The 20765-nt window shown below is 35.4% G+C and overlaps 6 protein-coding genes across 13 annotated transcripts in view; 2 read left to right on the top strand and 4 right to left on the bottom strand.

Annotated features, from left to right (window-relative positions):
* The window catches only part of LOC18606513 (putative pre-16S rRNA nuclease), a 4498-nt gene extending 3618 nt beyond the window's left edge, over window positions 1–880 (top strand). For all 8 annotated transcript variants that reach the window (XM_007040152.2, XM_007040149.2, XM_007040148.2 and 5 more), the window contains one exon: window positions 546–880. In XM_007040152.2, the coding sequence (XP_007040214.1) occupies window positions 546–596 (51 nt within the window). In that variant the 3' untranslated portion in view covers window positions 597–880. The remainder of the gene's footprint in view (window positions 1–545) is intronic.
* On the top strand, window positions 1968–6615 carry LOC18606512 (AT-hook motif nuclear-localized protein 5). The gene is made up of 5 exons (XM_007040144.2): window positions 1968–3029; window positions 3414–3481; window positions 4365–4496; window positions 5415–5573; window positions 6052–6615. The coding sequence occupies exons 1-5, from the start codon at window positions 2591–2593 to the stop codon at window positions 6277–6279; spliced, it is 1026 nt and encodes a 341-aa protein (XP_007040206.2). The 5' UTR covers window positions 1968–2590; the 3' UTR covers window positions 6280–6615.
* LOC18606511 (probable glutathione peroxidase 8) lies at window positions 6794–9372 on the bottom strand. Its single transcript, XM_007040143.2, has 6 exons — window positions 9128–9372; window positions 8375–8451; window positions 8135–8196; window positions 7781–7899; window positions 7293–7460; window positions 6794–7178 (listed from the first exon to the last, which is right to left on the bottom strand). Exons 1-6 carry the CDS (start codon window positions 9179–9181, stop codon window positions 7140–7142), a joined length of 519 nt encoding a protein of 172 aa, XP_007040205.1. The 5' UTR covers window positions 9182–9372; the 3' UTR covers window positions 6794–7139.
* LOC18606510 (probable phospholipid hydroperoxide glutathione peroxidase) lies at window positions 9462–11691 on the bottom strand. The gene is made up of 6 exons (XM_007040142.2): window positions 11316–11691; window positions 11073–11149; window positions 10800–10861; window positions 10461–10579; window positions 9825–9992; window positions 9462–9736 (listed from the first exon to the last, which is right to left on the bottom strand). The coding sequence occupies exons 1-6, from the start codon at window positions 11568–11570 to the stop codon at window positions 9710–9712; spliced, it is 708 nt and encodes a 235-aa protein (XP_007040204.2). The 5' UTR covers window positions 11571–11691; the 3' UTR covers window positions 9462–9709.
* On the bottom strand, window positions 12813–14466 carry LOC18606509 (probable xyloglucan galactosyltransferase GT20). The gene has a single exon (XM_007040141.2). The coding sequence runs from the start codon at window positions 14464–14466 to the stop codon at window positions 12835–12837; it is 1632 nt and encodes a 543-aa protein (XP_007040203.2). The 3' UTR covers window positions 12813–12834.
* On the bottom strand, window positions 15512–18966 carry LOC18606508 (glutathione S-transferase T1). The gene is made up of 7 exons (XM_007040140.2): window positions 18669–18966; window positions 18469–18542; window positions 18237–18297; window positions 18084–18137; window positions 17521–17600; window positions 16851–17056; window positions 15512–15973 (listed from the first exon to the last, which is right to left on the bottom strand). The coding sequence occupies exons 1-7, from the start codon at window positions 18731–18733 to the stop codon at window positions 15758–15760; spliced, it is 756 nt and encodes a 251-aa protein (XP_007040202.2). The 5' UTR covers window positions 18734–18966; the 3' UTR covers window positions 15512–15757.

Raw genomic sequence — 20765 nt, 5'->3', positions numbered from 1 at the left:
TAATATTTTAAATAAATTATAAATTATTAATATTTAAAAATAAAATAATTTAAAAATGAATAATCATAATAATATTTAAATTATAAATAAAATATTAGTATTTTATAATATTGATGATTAGATTATAAATAAAATATTAATACTTAAAAAATAAAATAACATAATCATATATATAATAAAAGGAATTTTTATTTTTTTTTATTTCAAAGTTATTGTTGTTAAGCAAATATTGTAATAAATTATAATAATTATTTTTTTAATTTTATTTATCATACTAAATTACGTAAAAATTGTTATATTCTATTTTTATTTTATTTTCACATAATAATTATTTTATTCAATTCTTGCCTATTTTGCGAACCAAACGTGTTATTAGCAATCCTCTATTAGGAAATTTTCCTCAACTTTTGGAGTGATAAACGCAATCGATAATGTTTGAGATGCTGAACCAAATTATTCGAACTTTTGATTTTAGTCAGTGTTCAAACTTGCTTTTAACGTAAAATGTATAGATCTTCATTTTTCTGGTAATTGGCACTCGGCAGACGTACCTGGATTATGGGAAGAAGAACGTAAAGTTGGAAACAGCTGGATGAGACCTTATCAAATGGGTGTGTACGTTATGTCATCTGTTTCTATCATGCATCCTAGCTTTGTGAGTAAAAAGTGCTGCTGGAGTTTGGCAGTTTGCCTTATGCTGGTTCACCTTCATGTTCTGAAAAAAAAAAAACATTTTATTGCCAACGCTCTGACATAACAGCTCTGGCATAGCAAAATTAAATGTTTCTGTCAGTAATTGTACTCCAAATATCTTAATCTTGCGTATGACTGCAAGTTATTAATTAGGCAGCTATACAATTTTTTTGAGCCTTTGGATGCATGATTTTTGTTAAATTTGGACTAACAATCTCAACTTGCTCAGTGTTCACTTGACTTAAATTCCACTAACCGTGTTATATTCGTGGGCAATATGCTAAACGCGAGAGCTGACAGTGGACAGATCCTCGTCTTGGGTGCTAGAGTCTATATCTTGAAGCTTGGAAGTAGCACTTTTTATACCGTTTGTCGTGTAAAAAAGTGGGTACACCCAAAGTTATTGAGAAATACCATTGGGGAAGGCAGTAGCCCAGCCATGGTGTCCAAAGTTGCAGCTTATCTGAAAGTGGACTTACATGTTTATACCCCTACCTGGCAATTGGCAGCTTCCCAATAAGATGTCAAATCTAAAACGACATCGTTGAGGGCGCTTTCTCTTCTGGACCGAATACCGCCAACCCATTGAAAGAAACCAAGGCCACCGTCATTTTCCTTGTTGTGAAGCAAAATGGTTCCTTGGTAACATCACATCCTCATAATAATATTATATAAAATAAAAATATATGGGCATTCTCCCCCTGTTAGAAGCTTTGTTGTTTGGATCCTTGACCATCTCTATCTCACTCCTTGGCTCAGTTTTCATCAGGGTAGCGTTACTGTGTTAGTAGTACCGAATGGAAAAACCAAAACCAGAAAAAGCAGCCATCACCAGATAGACACTCAATTGAAGCATAGAAAGAAAACAAAACAAATCAAAACAAAACAAAGTAAATACAGCTACCAGTACTCTTCTTTGATGCAAAGAGAAGGGCTAAAAAATTAAAGGGCTCACTGCCCTAAGAAATGGCAATCTGATAAGGACATGCACACTGTAAGGGAGTTTTGGGCTACTTTTTGTGGGCCACGCACTGTCCCTCCCAATACCATCACTCAACCCTTTCTAAAGTCTTTAGTCAGAATACTAACACCCCCGACTTGACTCTTTACTAAAGAACCCCAAGAAACAATTTTATTTAAAAATTAAAAAAAAAAGGGAAAAGAAAGGTCTTCTACCTCATACACCTTTAATTCAAAAGCTCTTCATTTTTCAAATCATTTTTCGTCTTTGTCTTTTCTTTCTTTCTTTCTTTCTGTCTGTCACTCTTTCTTTTTTCTTTCTTCTCTTTTCGTTCTTTTCCTTGTTCTTGCATTTCTCTTCCCAAAACCCTAGGTTTTCAAAATCTAGGGTTTTGTTTTTCTTGATGCGTTCGGGGCTCTGAGTGCAAGAACTTCTTAAAAGTTTCTACTCTGTTTGGGTCTTTGGGCTCTTGCTGTTCAGCATTCTTTTTGTTGCTCAAGAGCTAACTTTTAGTGATGGGTTCTTTTAGAGTGAAAAGATTTAACCTCTAACTCTTGTTGTTGCTCTTGTTTATCTGGGTTTCGATTGAAGCGTCTTGGGGTTCTTAAATTATATTCATTTGAAAAGGAACCCCTGAAAAACCCTGTCTTTGAACATCATTCTCTTTGCTGTGGAAGATTTAGGGTTACAAAGGGGTTTCTTTGAAGCAGAGGTCTCAAATTCTGTTGTTGTTAGAGTATTTTCTCTACTTATTGAAAAACCCTGGTAAAACCCTTTTCTTAGAGCTTCCTTTTTTGTGCTTCTTCTTCGTTACGATTTTGAAGCAGTTTATTATTTGGGGTTAAAAGGCTTTAAAGAAACAACTTTTAGGTGCCAAAAACAGAGTCTATTTATTTTCTCTGCTTAAATTGTGATTAATTCCTCAATAGTAAATGCATGGATGGGAGAGAAGCTATGGCATTATCAGGCGGGTCAGCTCCTTATTATATTCATAGAGCGGTTGGTGGGTCTAGTTCTGGCTCAGTAACACACACTGGTATAGCAGCATTTAATTCCCAACCGGGGTTCAGGCCCTTATCTAACCCTCAGGTTCAGGTTCAGTCAAATGTTGGATCAACATTTACAGGAGAGCCTAAAAATGTCAGCTTTCCTCATGGCATTAACATGGGTGTGTCCTCTGGGATGCCACCGGGCGAGCCGGTAAAGAAGAAGAGAGGGAGGCCCCGAAAATATGCTCCTGATGGGCAGGTTCCATTGGGACTTTTGCCTATGCCTGCCAAGCCTAAGCCTTCATCAGGATCAGATGCTTCTGGCCAAAAAAGATGCAGAGGCCGTCCTCCTGGGACTGGGCGGAAGCAGCAATTAGCCACTCTAGGTTGGATTTTTTTTTTTTTGGATTTTGACGTTTCAATTGGATTACAGCTAAGATCTTTTGGTAGGAAATAGTTCTGTGCCTCTTTAAGCTTTGATTATTATTGTGCTCAGTGATCTGATAGTTTTAGGCTGCAATGCATCTTTGATGTCGCCAATCATGTTATTTGTGCAGTAACAGCTAATTACATCCTTACTTGCATGTATTTTACCCTATTTCTGTTGGCTGCCTCTGCTCATACTTACGTTGTAAGAATCATGAGGATAGGCTAGAATTTTTTGGAATTTAATGTTACGTAGAATAGAATGCCTTTATAACCACCTGTGGTGCGAAATATGCTACTTGGTTTCTGGATTTGTCTTAAACGTTCAGTTGTTTCTGATATAGGTGAATGGATGAACAGTTCAGCAGGACTGGCCTTTGCACCTCATGTTGTCACCGTTGGAATCGGAGAAGTACGCTACATCTTTCTAGTTTGTTTCACATTTAATAAACAATATGAGTGATCTTGAATTTACTTGGTTTGCAGTTGAATATGTTAATAAGAATATATCTTTAATTATAATATAGCTACTGGGATAGATGTTTTGAACACAAAGGTCTTTTCTACAAAACATGCATTACTGAGCCTATAATGTTTGCTTTCTAGGATTTAGTTGAAGCCTGTAATTCTTGTGACTTCGATGCAGATGGAGTTTTGATCTCCTCCATGTGAATTTTGAGACTAAGAAGGCTGAGATAGATGGCAATATGCTTGACTAACCTTTAGGATAATACACTTAAATACTGATTGGAGTTAACAGCTCATGCAGTTGTATGGAGATTACAAGCATGCCCATATTCAATGAATATGTTGTTCAGGTGATATGAATTTGAAAAGTATAGATGAAGGCGACTACACAATTCATGCATTTTCACATTAGTCCACTGTGTTACTGTCCATTCTTGTGATGCTGTTCCTAATAAGGGAACCTCGTTTTTTGATCTCTCTTCTGGACCAGCTTTTAATGACTAAATCATTTAGAGGTAAGGAAACCTTACAGGCAGCATTGTTCAACTTGTTCAAAAGGGCACTGATTTTTGCATAATGATAACTTTCACACAGTGGCATCACTCTTTTTCCATTTCTGAACTGTGAGTGTGAGTTGTTGTCCCCACTTCAAGCAAACATGAGCCCCTACGAATTTGTGTACTATGTACATAAGCCCTCATATATGGTTTAGATTAATGTTATTGTGTTAACTTATATGATTTAGTTGCAAATACCATCTGCAATTTCCTAGGCATGTAGAACTCAATCTTGACTTGGGAATGTGCAATTTTTATCTTCTTTTTCAGGACATTGTTGCAAAAATGTTGTCCTTTTCACAACAACGTCCAAGGGCTGTCTGTATCTTATCAGGCAGTGGTACAGTTTCCTCAGTAACCCTACGTCAGCCTGCTTCTTCTACTCCTACTGTGACATATGAGGTTGTGGCACTCAATGCTCCTTTTGTTTTTACCTTTAAAAAAAATGGTAAAATTTTGTATGCCATGACCTTTTGAATGCCAGAACATCTTTAGTAGCTTCTTAATTCGAATTCTTAGAATTGCAGTTTGAAATGTGGCACACAAATTCCATGTGTTTCTTGCCATCCTGTTTAAATACATTTTTCAAAATCATAGTAGCCTGAATTATGTATTATTTTGGTTTTTTTGTTTGTTTGTGCACCTCATATGATTGTACATGGACTTTAAGCTCATCACTATGTTTTGTAATGTATTCGTATGCTTATAGGCTTATAGTACCTCTAAACGTGAGTTCATAGTGTGTAGTGGTTCTCTGCTTAGTTAGTACTACTTGTGAAAACATAGGATGGTGGTCTAGCTCCAAAAACATAACTGCCGGGATGAATTTGGGCTTGATTTCGAAATTCAACATTCACCTGGGCCTGGGGCTCAAAGAAATGGAAATAGCTTTTGCTTAGAGGTTGGCTTAGCTTTGCAAACAAAGTCAAATGCTCTATGAGCAAAGTGAGTCAAAGTTGGGGGTTGTGCATATGTCTCTACATGAGAGAGGTGGAGAGAGACATGAATTACACTTCAAAGTCTTTGTCACACTTCATAGATAAGGTGCTACTTATCTGCAAACAAAGGCCCTAGTGAGTTTTCAATGGCCTGCATTTTAGCTTATGATGTCTCCTTAGTTGATTAGCCATAGCATCTTTCTTGGGTATATTTAGTCTTTGACAAAAAGGAACAAGTTTTTAATTTCCATAAGTTTAGATCATAGTGCAAGTTTTTGGAACACAATTGGCCTTTCCATTTTATACATTTATCCTTTTGAACCTTCAATGATATTTGTGCAGCTTGGAGGAAACTTATTTGATCTGTTTTAGCTTTTCTTAGGGCCGTTTTGAGATATTATGCTTGTCGGGCTCTTACTTGCTTGCTGAGGATGGTGGACCCCGCAGTCGAACTGGTGGCATAAGTGCTTCTCTTTCTACACCTGATGGTCAGGTCATAGGTGGTGGGGTTGCAACCTTGATTGCATCAAGCCTGGTTCAGGTATTTTTTTTATTCCTCATAAGTTTTACTTATGATTGTAGTTTGTTGCTTACATATGATGTTGAGCTTAGTAGCACGCAAGTCTTATTGCTATTGTTGACTTTTCATTTTAAAAAATAGTACCAGAGGGAAGATTTTGGGCACAGTGATATGGCATGCAGAGTGCATGTAGCACTAGTGTTATTAAGATATTCTAGCTTGTTTTGTCCGGTGGTGTGCATACTGGAGGAGATGTGCGTGGTTGAGTGATTGGTAAAATTGGGTGAGTCTGAAGAGGTTCTTATTTGCATGCGTGTAAGAAGGGAACATCTATATCCTAGTGATGTTTTTAGTGAGTGCTGGTTGGGATGAGTGAGTTTGAATAGGGGTACCGAAATCTGTTGGGAATACTGTTTTATGTTGCAGTGGGTCACTGGTGGAGGATGTGGCATGAATTTTATTCATCTGAGTTTTCTAATGCATTATACACTTGCCGCAGCTGGTGGTATGCAGTTTTGTCTATGGGGGATCTAAAACCAAGAACAAACAACTCGCCAGCCCAAAAGGCAGTAAGGATTCCATGCCCCAGCTCAGCAATAAATCAGCTACACAAACTGGTGCACCTTCAACTCAAAATTTCAGTCACCCTTCTATGAGTGTTTGGCCTGGTTCACGGCATGTTGATCCGAGAAACCCTCACACAGATATTGACTTGACGCGAGGATGATCAGGGTATTTTTGTACATATGTGTTGTTGTACATGTACTGAATCTTTGAGAAGTATGAAAATTTAAAATCCTCCCAATTCGCCCAACAGGGGCAATGGGTATGTGCTAACTTAGATTGTAACAAAGTCACTGAGTTTCCCTAGTATCACTAGTAAACTGGTTGAAAAATTCTGTAGTTTGAGCTGAAGGAACGTTAATATGTAGCTGGAAGAGATGCCCATTTTAAGGTTAACTAGTATTTCATGCAAACGATGATTGCCATATTTTTGGCCATTGGATTGTGTTGTAATTGATTTGCTACAAATTTAAGCTAAAGTCTCTGGCATTGTGGTTCATACCATTTCCCAGGTGGGAACACCATGGGGTTTAGGATATGTATAGGATTGAGGACAATGTTGCATGAGATCAATAGAGTTGGACCTGGTAATATACCAAATGCCATATTTTAAGCGCAGTATTATGGAGTAAATCCATTCCCAACGTCATGTTAAGCTCAAAGTTTCGGCGAGTAAATAGTGACTGATGCTTCCCTTGGTGGGGGGAATTTCATTGTTTCAGTGACAACCAGTTCAAATGTTGAATTAACATATTGAATCTATACACAACCACAGCAGAGAGCTGCGCGGAAAGCCAAATTGCAAATAATTAACAAAGCAACCACCATAGAGGTCACTATCAACTAGTTTCACATAAAAAGAACGTAGATAAAGGCAACTCTTACATCTGATAAATAATACAACCATACATTGAGTTTTGGGTCCCCGTTTAACCAAAGTTTTCTCACATGGCATTCTGCAACTCATATCTCTCAGCACTAGTGTGACAGCTTCATCTTCATCTTCCTCCTCTTTCTCATTAATCATTCTTGGCCAAGCCCCAATAGTTTCTTTATGTCATACTGCAATAACACCATATAAAGCTAAAGATTTAACTCACTTCGTATAAGAACGGTACCTCGATATGATATGCCAAAAAGGAACTTTAAGCATGAGAATGGCAAAAGTAGTTTCACCTCAAGACTAAGTGGAGAAGTGGTGGGGTAATAACGATGAACAACTTGGCCATCCTTGCTGACCAGGAACTTGGCAAAGTTCCATTGGATATCGTCTCCAAAAATTCCCCATTTGCCTAACTTTAAGTACTTGTACAGTGGAGAAGCATTATCACCATTTACTTCAATCTAATACCAGAACAGCAAGGAGATATGGTTCAATAAAGTTTTGCACATAGATCCATATGGTTCATGGGCAGAGTCCTTAAAAAAGATTGAATCAATTAAATATGTATGTTGCAAGCATGTTACATGTTTTGTACTTAAAGTATGCCAATCAGGCTAGTTACCTGATCATCAACTATGTCTAAAAATCCTCAGTTAAAAATGTAAAGTTTAGACCTGCTAAATCTAAGAGCTGTAGGATATGGTCACCAGCAAAAATACTCAAGTTTAACTAAGCTTCAACAGTACAGAAAGTGCAGCATGACTTTGGTTTCTCAATCTACCTTGTCAAAGATGGGAAATTCTGATCTAAAGCGGGTGCAAACAAACACAGCAATCTGATCATTTGATCCTGGTTCCTCCTCACCAAATTGATTGCATGGGAAAGCCAGTATCTCCAAGCCTTTTACAGAAACAAATGCAAATTGAGTCTGTGCAAGCCATGCAATGTCAATATAATCTTTGAAGGGGGATTCATTCATCCCTATACTCCACAGTCCAACCCGCGTCAAAAAAATAGTAGAAGTTCAAGAAATACATGCCCACATAAGGGAACAGAACAGGCTATTGTATTAAATTATTATTAGTGTATTAAACAGTTCAGGCATGGGGCAAACTCAAAGGTTCAAAATGCAAACCTTGATCTTTATACTTCTCATATAATTGGTTCAGTTCTGTGTAGTTTGGGTTTGTCATTCCACTGCCACAAAAAACCAAACAGAGAATCAGAAATATAAATCCTAATTGGTGAAAGAAAGAAATAACAAGGATGATAGGGAGCAAAGGACTGAGAAACTGATGGCTATAAACCATTATCAGTTGGCTCAGTTGCAAAGAAGAGACGTCCAGTATTGATCACAGAATCAGAACGCAGATACCATTTGGAAGCAACATTAACAATCAATAGCACTTTTCCTTTGTAAGCGCTGAGGTCCACAACATTTCCCTTAGCATCCTGTCAGCGGAAGGAAAAGGATCATATACATATTTCTTCTTTTCCTGAATATGCAAAATTGAAAAAAAAATATACACATAATATTCTTTTCTTAATCCTTTTCTGGAAATGAACATGAGCCAGAGACAGAAACAGCATGCTTCACAGTTAATTGTCTTTCAATCTAGCTCATGTGTCTCTCTTTCTAGTGTCCTTCAAATAGTAACTAAAGAACCTTAACAAAAGGTAATCCACGAAGACAGCTCTATCTATCTAAGTTAGAATTTTAGAACCGAAGACATGGAAGGTGTCAAGCAACCATCAAAATTTACCATTTATATATGTATATATATATATTATATATTATATATATTATATATATATTATATATATAATATTAATTTGGNTAAAATAATAATAGTATATAATATATATATATAATATTATATATATATATAAATATATATATATCAACATAAGATATAAAAATAATATATATAAATATATATATATATAAGATGATCAGTTTAAAGAACAAACAAAGGTAGCTAACTTTCTCTTTTCCTTCATTTCTGTGCTTCTCTTTCGTGGAATTGCATAACAAGGAAAGAATCACTGGAAGGGTAAATGGGCTGCAAACTTAATAAAAGAGCTTAAAAGCGTACATAAAAGAACTAAAGAACAAGAACAAACCAACCTTAACAGTAAAATCATAGATGGACTCTGGGTTCTTTGTGCTTTGGCTTGCCATCGGGTAACCTTGTCTTGTCCGAGAGGAAATGGAAAGGGATTTTGAAGAGGAAGTGAAGTGAGAGAATCATGAAGCATGCTCTTTTGTCCTGTGATCCTGTGAAGCTTTAATCTGCTTACACGTGTACAAGTTTTAATTCTTTGATATAAGCCCATTTTAACGGCTTGATGGTAAAGCCCAATTGTTTCCTTTGGTTGCTCAATCCTCAATGGCGTAAACCCAAACCAGTTCTAAAAGTCAGGCAGCGTTAACAAACAAAAATGTAAAATTGGACGGGATCGCCCCCTTAACGGGCATGAGATTCTAGCATTTTGTTGCTAGTAATAGCAAAAATATGTAACATATGATCTGGACGAAATATGTTATTATCCATAAGTAAATTAGGGGTACAGCTTCTAAATTCTTGTACAGTCTAACCCATCTTTGTAGATGGACAAACAAAAACACAGAAACGTCCTTGTAATACTATCTTTTATTCATAAAATTATCTAGTTTATTCACCATGAGCTGATGAAGCAACTTCCAGCATCAAGCCAGCAGTTTCTTTATATCCTTCTGCAAAATTGAAACAGCATCAATCAGGAGTTATTACTTTGCTCAATGTTTCAAATTTAGTGACAGAATATATGAAATTGGCTTTTACCTCAATGCTAAGAGGAGAAGTTGTGGGAGCATAACGATCAACGACATTGCCCTCTTTATCGACCAGGAACTTGGAAAAATTCCACTTGATGCTGTCCCCAAAGAGTCCACCTTTGCTTGACTTCAGGAATTTGTATATGGGAGCAGTCTTCTCGCCATTCACATCAACCTGTATGAAGAGCATGAGAATGAAGTCAGATCTAAAATACTCCCAACTGCAACAAAAAGTACAATGCCTAAGATCACACTGAGAGGAGAGGAAGATCTGACATATTAGTACATCCTACAAGTTGAAAACATTATTAACTTCACTATTTCATTGAGGCATTCACAAAGGCTTGCACACACCATATTATCAGCGAGGCAAACTGAACAAGGAATTTTGCAGACAAACTAAAAAGACTGGCTATGCCAGTAATAATGGTTTGGGTTTCAGATGACTCCACAATAGGAGAGAGTATGAATATTTGACCTATTCTGAGTTCAATTCCGGAGTCTGTTTATATAGCTTTGATTTTTAAGACTAAATTTTGTCTTGCGCGGCATAAGCTGGGGTGAGACTTTCCTAAGCCATCTTTGGTTTCAGATCATCTTTCCAGCACAATCAGCGCTTTCATTATATTTTCAAACAGCATACCTTATCAAATATGGGATATTCAGCTTTAAAGCGAGTGCAAGCAAACTCTAAGATCTGCTCGTTGTTCCCTGGCTCCTGACCTCCAAACTGGTTACATGGGAATGCCAGAATCTCCAAACCTACCCCAGGACAGAAACAAGTGATATGGTAGAAAGAGTTAGGAGAAAAGAATAAATGAATTAATCAAATAACAATGCCTGGAATGTTTCAAGCATTGTCTGTTCACGGAAAAAACTGAAAACTGGAATGGCCTGTTCGGTTCTCAGCATTCTGGTAAAAGATGGTAGATATGTAATCTATTAATTGTAAACATGAAGCTGGAAAGAAGCTAAAACAAACCTTGATCTTTATATTTCTCATACAATTGACTCAGCTCAGTGTAGTTGGAATTTGTCAAGCCACTGCATCAACATTTAACCAGCAAATTACAAAAATATGTCTAGAAGTTCAGTTAAAAAAAGAAGGAAAAAGGCCAAAGTCTAGCATCATCAGTTCATCGTCAGAAATAGAATCCAATATATCCTTATTAAAGAAAAAAAAAGATTTAAGAACAATTAAAACTTGAAAAAAGTCTTTTGGGTTATAATCCCAAAACTGAGAGTTTGGAGGTACCATTGTGATGCAACATTGACAATCAAGAGGACCTTGCCCTTGTAAATGCTTAGATCAACATCATTTCCTCTTGCATCCTATAATCACCACAACACAAAAAATAGTAAATGTTCATATCATCAGAGGGAAAAAAGAAAAAGAAAAGAACCCATAAAGAAATAAATCAAAGACAAACTAAATTCGAAGTCAAAATAACTTTTATCCATGGGGCATATATTTGAAGTCAAATATATCCAAACCAACCTTAACAGTGAAGTCATGGATTGACCCCTTGGAAGATTGGCCAGCCATAATATGATCAAATCTCAAAGAACCCAAGAAAGACCTTGAAAACCCTGTTTCGATTGACGGTGAAACCAAAGAAACTGGCGAAATCTGAGGAAAACTCAAAAGGGTTTGCTTGGAGCTCGGTGATAAACGCTTAGACAAAAGCAGAGAAGCAGAAACAGCAACTGCACTAAGATTTCGTCGAAAGAGATACGTCGGAGAACAGAGCATCGAATATATTATTACAACTAAAAAAGGGCAACCTTGGAGCGTAATTTATGGGATTGTGAAAGTAGGCTAACAGCTAGGTCAAGCCTGCGTGTTGAGCTAGCAAAGCAGTTCTAGGATAGTGAAGATGCTTTTTACACGTGGACTTTTTATATGTTTACACGTCTGCTGAGTCGGGGCCATCTGCTAACGCTGAATTGTAGGGTCAGGATCTTTTGCATCAGAGAATACGTCATGGGCTCTTTTGTTTTGGGCGTGTGAACGTTTTCGGATTGCCAATTAGTGCTTCGGAAGCTAATTCAATTTGGGTTGGGCAGCTGTCGTAGTTTCCAGAGAACATCGTCGATGGAAGCAGGGGCGGCTCAATAACCTTGCGAAAAGTTAAATATTTAATTGAGATATTTTTTTAAAGTAAGGAAATGAGGGTTTTTTTTCTTAATTAATAAAATAAAATTTTATTTTATTAAAATAATTGAATATTATTAAATATATATTATTATTAATTGATTTAGAATATGAAAAATAATTGATAATTAATATTATTGTGAACATTAAAAAGTGATAAAAATTAAAATTTATTAAGTATATAATTAGAAAATTAAAAAATATGTCGTTTTATTAATTATTTAATTATTATATATTTTTTATAATAAATAATATAAATAGTTGACAATTAAAAAAAATATGAAAAGTGAGAGAAAATGAATATTTATTAAATATGAGATAATAAATAGATATTTATTAAAATTTGGGGTCCAAAGCTAAGGCTTTGTTTGCCTTACCCTAGAGCCGGCCCTGGATGGAAGTGCGTGTGGACGAAATCAGTGTTCACAAATCACATGGATTTGTCTAAGCAATTTGGATCTTCATCTTGAACTGCATTCATATTGTACCTATGACATGCTGACAAAAACAATGAACGTTAATGAAACATAATTGAACTTAAAAATAATTTTATTTTCTTTTCTTTTTTGCATTTCAATTAATTTGATTTGATACCAGGAGGTTGTGGAGGATTATTCAATTGGATTTGAAAACTGAAACAACTTGACCAAGGCTTGGGTACACCAGTATGTTAAGAGAAGTTGTGGACATTTGATGAAGCTGACGATTGGAGGAATACCGATTGCTCAAGAAGTAGTTCTTGAACTAGTTATTGCCATTTATAAATTGGGTTAGAAGTTAGAACTTGAACTTTGTTCATGTTTAAGGACAAAAAAGAAAGAGAAAAAAAACAATATGAAGTAATAAAACCCAGTTTTAGAACTCATTCTATTCTATTCACCCGCTCAAGCAAGTTGTTCATTGTCATGGAAAATGCGTCTTGAAACTTTTCAAGCTGAGAATTTGAGTCTCCGTATACCAAACCAGGCAATAGTTCATAAACAATGTACCTCCTCATATCGTCTCTTTCCCTTACAGGAACCTTCGTGAGCCTTTCTACCACATTTACCTTCATCTGTCTCACCTCTTCTTGGTCTATGAACACTGAATATCTGCTATGATCCTCTGGTAAATGCCATGGATATTGGTAGTAAGCTGTGAATGGATCAAAGAGTACCGGAATGCAACCTGAGACAAGCGAATCAAATAAGGATTTTCTTGTTGGGCTATCTCCAGGGGGTTGTAAGCAAAATTCAGACTCCATAAAGAGCTCGATAACAGATTCAGGCTGATCACATCCTCCTGAACTACAATTCAGAAACCTGCACTTCCTCTCATCTGAGTTGCACTGATTGATCAGTATTGACCTTATGTTTTCTGGTGAATCTGGCCTTGCCGCCCCAGCAAAACTGACTAGGCTCTTGCGATTTGATCGGATGATTTTCAGCTGCCAAGTGATGATATCATCATCCAAATGGGGATGAAAATAGGTAGGATGTGGAATTCCAATGTCATTGATGTGCCAGGGCTGGCGTTCGATCAACAGCTTCACTGAGTTCTGCATTGGATCAAGCTCGAGCAATCTAGTCCCCCATGAAGCGTCACTTTTTCTCCTGAAATCCCAAGAAATCTTTCCCAAAACAAATACATGATCCCTACCAGAGTGCTGAAGCCATGACTTTTTGTTCTCGAGCCACTTCACAAGTTCCAGCGCCAAGGTATCTTTAACATCATTTGAGACATTTTTGAAATGCCACCTCAGGATATCTAAGCCAGCATAAAATGGTACATAGAACAGCTTTGCGTCATTTTCATTATAAACCCTGCAAGGATGCTTCAAAACCCTTGTGTGAAATATCAGCTCCAGGGAGTACTGATGAGTGTGATACCATCCTTTTCCAAGCTTTGTAATAGGCTCCCCCATTGCCTCGTTATTGAAATACTTACAAAAATTTGTCCATGGAATCATATCTCCACATTGACCTACCAAGTCCTTATTGAACTTTGATGGCAGATCATACACATAAATCCCCCTCCCATCACACGATTCCGCATGATTCTTATTCGATATCCATGATCTTTGAACTTGTAGCTGCGCTTCAACAGCCTTCACAGCAATAGCAACTTCTCCACCACTGTCATTATTGTGAACCCTGTTGCTGACGATTGAATCTGGGTCATCCCGGACGATGTTGACTACCTCCCGGATACTGGCACTTATGTTTGGACTAATTAAACTATTGTTATGAGCTGGAATTGGGATTTCAAAGTTGGGTTGGGTACCTGCAGAGAGACAGTACAGATTATTGAGCTTCCGCGACGAAATGCATACATGAACAAATTTCCCAGAGATGATAGTGGTGGAAGAAGACCAAAGGAAGATGAGAATTAACAAGAGGATTGCAGCAGGGATACGGTAGAGAATTTTAAACAAAATCGTATCAGCAAAATCATATTGCTTTGTTTCTACTTTTTTTGATGCTTTGGACTTCTTTTTGGACATAGAGATTGCCATATCGGTGGAGTTTCTATCTGTTCAGTGCTTTTGTTTCTGGTTTTTCTAGTGGGAGAAAGCTGCATCTTCTCCTAAAGAGAGTTGCCTCTGGACATGGTTGCACGTATTATTGGCTCCAAATTTGAGTGCACGTTTTTCCTGCACTCAATAATTATTATTAGTTACTACATTCAGTAGTTGACCAATTAATAAAATAGTTGTAAAACATTCGCTCCATGATAGGTCAATGGCATGAACATGACAGCCCTGAATGCTGATGCAGCTGAGCTGTTGGTTTAAATATTTCCAACTCAAATAGCTGTAATTTGGATGTTCTGGTTTTGGTTCAAATATTTTTTAATAATAGGCGACCACTGGGATTTCTATTGCCTCTTTAATGGTTGAAAATGCAGTTGCTCTGCAGGCATCTTGGCTCCTTCGTTCATATGTCCTCCCGAGACAATTGGAATGCAAGGGTACTATACTATTGTTGAGACTTAAACAAGAGCATTGACATTTTTCATTGACATTTATCACAATGACAAGTTTGCTACTCAGTTTAGTAAAAAGCATATAATAATTAGAAGGTCAAAGTGATGGCATTAAGCTATACAATTGGAACAGAATATATAAAAGAGTATATTCATTCATATATTGTCATTATTATGGTGAGAAGAAACTGAAGAGTATATTCCCTTTAGGTGGAGAAACTCACTAGCCTTAAATGCCAGGCATGACTGTTACATTGGGAGCGTCCATATACAGGATTCACCCATGAAAGGATTGTTTCCATGCTTTGCTTTAACGAGTATACCTAAATAATTATTTGCATGTTTCCGCAAAGAGAAATGTCCTAGATTATTCTGTGAGGGGGACAAAGGAAGTGAATAAGAAATTATAGAAATTTTAGCTGTAAACTTCAAAGATGTACTAGAACGATTAAAACAATATAAGGATACCAAAATCTTGAGTTATTATATACGCCGTTTTTTCTTCAGTTTCATTTATTTAGCTATGGATTTTGGGTGTCTTCCATGTCAGCTATTTCTGATCAAACAAGAGGAGCTTTAGATGAATGAAATTTTAAGGTCTACCACCATGATCCAAGAGTAAGGGAGAGAACCTGTTACAGTGTTACTACAGTTGACAAAAAATCTAATTACGAACTTGCAACATAAACTATTATGTTGCACACGTATATGATTTATAAGCTAATAGTTGCTTATTATACAAAGACTGTAGCCTCTATTTTATAAAGAAACTCAACCCCACAAGATCTTGTGATAAAAACAAGTAATGCAGTTTTCGCTCATCACATTTTAGAGAGTAACGGCTTTTTCATACTAGATTCCGTTCCATCATTTGATGCTCCCTTTAATCGCTGATTCTGTAGTTTTTCTTTGACTTTGAAGATTACCTTATGCACTTCATCAAAGTGAGGTCTCGTAGCATTTCTTGTATTCTCGATCCACTGCTGAACTTTCTTGTGTGGGCCCAGTAACCTAGAGCGATCCTTCTCCTCCAAAACCTACATCCAAGAAATTTTATTATCGAAATCTCGACGTCTTTCCATATAATTCCATTCTCTTGGCACATATATAGATTACCGAGCCAAGAAGGAATAAAGATTCTGAAATAACCAATCATAGTCATAACATATATACATAACCTTTTTCCACTTAGAATTGTCACCAAATAACATAAAGTGGAGTTGTGTATATCACGGTGAGCAGTGCAAGTTAATTATGGGCACCTTAAGAGCAAAACAGAGATAAATCTCTGGCCTAGGTTTCAGCTATGTTCAAAAGAAACAGATTAACATGGCAATCTATTCCACTGCAAATAGTACATGAAAAAGTATGAGTGAAAGCCCAAAAAAATAAACTAGGCACATTTTCCATTTATGCATAGTTAATAAGCAGAAAATTCATGAATGTTGATGTAAGACCTGCAGATTTGTGTATATTTTTCCTTTCCAGATTAGAAACCTGACATTGATGCTCCCCAATAAAGAACTATGACTCAAGTGAACTAGGTGAGAGATGCCATGCCAGCTTGTGTTTTTCTCTGCATGAGTGGTTGTGCATGTCAATAGGAGGAGAGGCAGACCAAAAGACGAATAAATAATAACTACAAAAACGACCTCAATTTTTATTGAGCTTATAGAAATATGGTCCTAAACAGTGCACAGTGGGGAGATCAGTGTAACAGTACTGTGAAAGGCTTTGTTGCTCTTGCTGTTGATATGATTATGGATGGCTGTGGATTCCTGCCTTCAAGAAAAGAGGTCATCTATGGGGAGCACAGCTGATTCTCTATGATAGAATATTATGTTCCACCAGAGAAGTAATGACAAAAAAAAGAATTCAAATGTGGACAAAAACATCAAGTGATAACAAATATACCTCAAGTTGCATTAATTCACAAACAAGGCTAAGATCTGCTATGGTTGGTTGGTTCCCACCCAGCAGGAAACGTCCACTACCCTTGAGCCAAATGGACTCTATCTTTGACAGAGAAGAGGTCAGAAGTTTCTCAGCTTCAGCAGCTGCTCGTGGATTCAACGGAAGGCCAAGAGCTGGTGCTAGTGTAGTATTCAGAACATATGTGACTGAAAAGAGAAGCATCAAGTTCTAAAGCATAGCCACCAAACCAAGGGAACATTGAAATCTATAACCACAAAGACAATCATGTGTAACAATAGGAGGTAACAAAGTGACATGGATAACCAAAAGTGAATTTGTTTGTGTTTAAACACAAGCATGTATATGTAGTGACGGGAAGGATGCCAAAAGTAAAGAATGGAAGTAATCCTAGCATCTCTGATAGTCCAATGCTGATTAAGGGATACAAGTGCACAGATCTGATGCTTAAAATGCCTACCTCAAAGTACATAATTGTCATTTAATAAGACTGTGTAATAGCATTGATCCAAAAAGGTAGAAACAGTCATAAAAAAAAAGGCATCAATGAATGCAGATACAACAGATATTATCTCATATCATCAATGATCAATCACTATGAAGAAAGAAGAAAACTTATATGGTTTGAATCTTTTCAGGGTTGATTATACACCTGCACCATGACGTAAGTTTGAGTGATGCCAGTCCAACACTGAGTGAATCTTACTTCTCTTGAAAAGATCAGCAGGATACCTTGAAACATGGACAGGAAAACTGATTAATAAATGGGCAACAGATTCAAACTAAATGTGAGAAGTGCCAAAATATAGTGATAACATTCTGTAAAACAGTGACCTATATAGTACATAGACATCAGCACATGACTTGGTTTTTTTTTTTTTTTTCAGCACATGACTTGGTTGTGTCATAAAATCCTTCTAATTTTAACATCACAGGACACAGAGTCGTGGACATACCATTGAAGTTGTTCAATATCTATGTGACAAAACTGATGTAGCACTCTACATACATCTAGAAGGTGGGCAAGGAACTCCAAGCAATAAGCAAAGAATGAAAGAAGACTTTCATTCCATGCTTTTGCTGGACACTCTTTCTGGAAAACAAGATCAATACACACTACCCATGTCCATCCTAAGTTCCCCAAGACATCATGTAACATAGCACATAATTAAAAAAAAAAAAAATTTTGCCATAAGAGACAGCAACTGGACTTACCAATGATCCGCAACTCCAGGAAATGCACAAGCAAGGTAGATAAGAATGGCATGGCTGCAACAAATAAATTAGTTAATATATATCTAACCTTGAAATAAGGGGAAAAGGGCAAAAAAAAAAAAAACAGGGGTAAGAGAAGTCTTCTATAAGTACCTCTCAAACAACTTAAATCTTCCATCAACAATGGCTGGCACCTTTTTCATAGGATTTATATCTGCAACAACATCATTGGAATATATATGAACCTGTTGCAAAAACTTAGTACTTACTGTGGAAACAATTTATAAGTCCCGTCAACTGTGCCTGCTTATTCACTTATACAAAACACTAATTGATAATTTCGAGTAATAACCAATTTGTGTATAATTTGAATTATACAAAGTACCTGCGAATTCAGGAGTTAAATGCTGACGCTTTGAGATGTCTACTTTGATCTCCTCATAGTCTATACCATTTACCCTAAAATTAAAAAGAAAAAAAGAAAGAGGAAATAAAGCAAAATTAAAAGAGGAAGACCCAGATGATCGTCGCTACAGCCGCGTGAAGGAAGCAAGAAATTATGAAATACAAGAGTTAAAGAATTACTTGCAGAAGATGATGACAGCACGAGATGGCTGCGACATCCGCTCAGCATATACTTTGAGCTTCATTTTTCCTTAATTTTTTCAGTTCCTTCTCCGTTGATATGATACCTGTTCTCTTCCGCCTTTGTTTAGTTTGTTTCCTCACTATCTCGTTTCTTCACCTGCCAATTGACTGCAGAGTACAGATAAGGATAATCGGAGCAACCCTTTCTGGTCTAATTCAATTTTTTTTTTCTTGATTCTCTCTCTTGACAAAAGCATTTATTGAAATCTTTTACTACAAAGAAAATGACATTTATTCAAGTTTAAATTTACTTTTTCCTCATTTTGAATGAACAAGTTAAGTTTACTTATTAATCCATACTTTTGTTTCTAATATAATGACTGAATTACTTTAAAAATATATATATAATGAGTGAATATTTGAAGTTTATAATTAAACGCTTGACTTGGTCAAAAAAAAAAAAACGCTTGACTTGAGTATTCATTATCTAATTAACACTTGGATTATTGTTTTAATTTTGTTTATATTCTTTATTGTAATATTGCAAAAATATAATAACTAAAAAATCATAAATTAAAAAAATTTAATAAAATTTTTATTTTTTTATTACATTAAACCCTTATATTTTCATTTTAAACTAAATAAACTCTTAAATTTTCATTTTAAACTAAATAAACTCTTAAATTTTTATTTTAAACTAAATAAGTATTTATATTTTTATTTTAAATCAAATAAACTTTTATGATTAATAATTGACTTAATCAAATTACCATTTATCATTCTATACCAAGTGAAACTAATATGATATACTAACGTGTCTTAATTGAAAATGATGTAATATATTGACATATTGTAATTAATGATGACGAGATACAATAATATGACTATGTAATATTTTTTACTTTTTATATTAGTATCATATTAGTACCATGTGCATATAAAATGACAAATAGTATTTTGATTAATAATAATTAATTAATTATTAATTATAAAAGCTTATTAGATTCAAAATAAAAATATAAGACTTGATTAAATATAATAAAATAATAAAAACTTATTTTAAGCATTATGTCGACAAAAATTTATTTAAATTTAAAAAAAAATTCAAAAAATTTTAAAAACATTAATACGTCCACTAAAAATAATGCAACCCTCATTCAAGCTTTCATAGTTTACAAATTGTTAACTTTTCAATTTTATAGATTTTAATGATATATGTCAAATTCACCTATATGAGTTACTGAAAATTGTGTCTAACAATCTCAAAAGAATAAGAGAAATATCGAAACTAGTTATTAATTGGCACTGCAAAATTAATTGTCTCTTTTATAGGGAATAATGTGATGAAACTTTTAACTAATTTAGTTTAAATTATGATATATTTACCTTCATATCATAATTTTGATGAGCAACTAAGGTTCAGACATTATAAAAAAAAAGTTAAATATGTTGTATATTTTCTATTTCAATAGATTTTTATATATAAAAATATTAAATTAATTAATTAATTACATATTTGATACTAAAAATAAATCTTCATCAAAAGTATCTCATATATGTAATTTTAAACTTTAAAAATAATTTTAATTTATTATCAAACTAAAGAGAACAAAGAAAAATATCGTAATTCATATTTTTGTATTATATAATTCTTACTCATTTTTTTAATTATTGTCCAAAAATAAGAATATAACATAGAAAACAACTCAACTTGGCATTCAATCTTATAGACCACAAAGTTTTGTAGGCCATAGTACATGGTAGAAATCTAAAAGATTTAACAATTAGTACTACCATAGTAAATACTAAATAGTAAATACACGTGAAACATGAAAAGTACAAGTGAAAGAGAAGAGGGAACCCAGACGACACCGTTTGTCTTACGCTCCTGTCTTGTAGTCTTTGGCTTATCTTCCAGAAACTCTGCATGCCAATCATGCAATCTGTACACAAACACTGCCTCGATATCGGAGCGAGGTGCAAGGCTGCACGAGTTGGCCCATGTGACTGGAAACCAAAAACCCATGCTGTTCATAAAATCACAATCATACTATCGACATAGACCCCCACGTGTAACGATCGTCGCCGATATGA

This window comes from Theobroma cacao, chromosome 3, assembly GCF_000208745.1.
Source record: "Theobroma cacao cultivar B97-61/B2 chromosome 3, Criollo_cocoa_genome_V2, whole genome shotgun sequence".
Taxonomy (NCBI): Eukaryota; Viridiplantae; Streptophyta; class Magnoliopsida; order Malvales; family Malvaceae; genus Theobroma; species Theobroma cacao.
The sequence above is the reverse complement of the archived record's forward strand: the minus strand, read 5'-3'. Positions and strand labels throughout refer to the sequence as shown.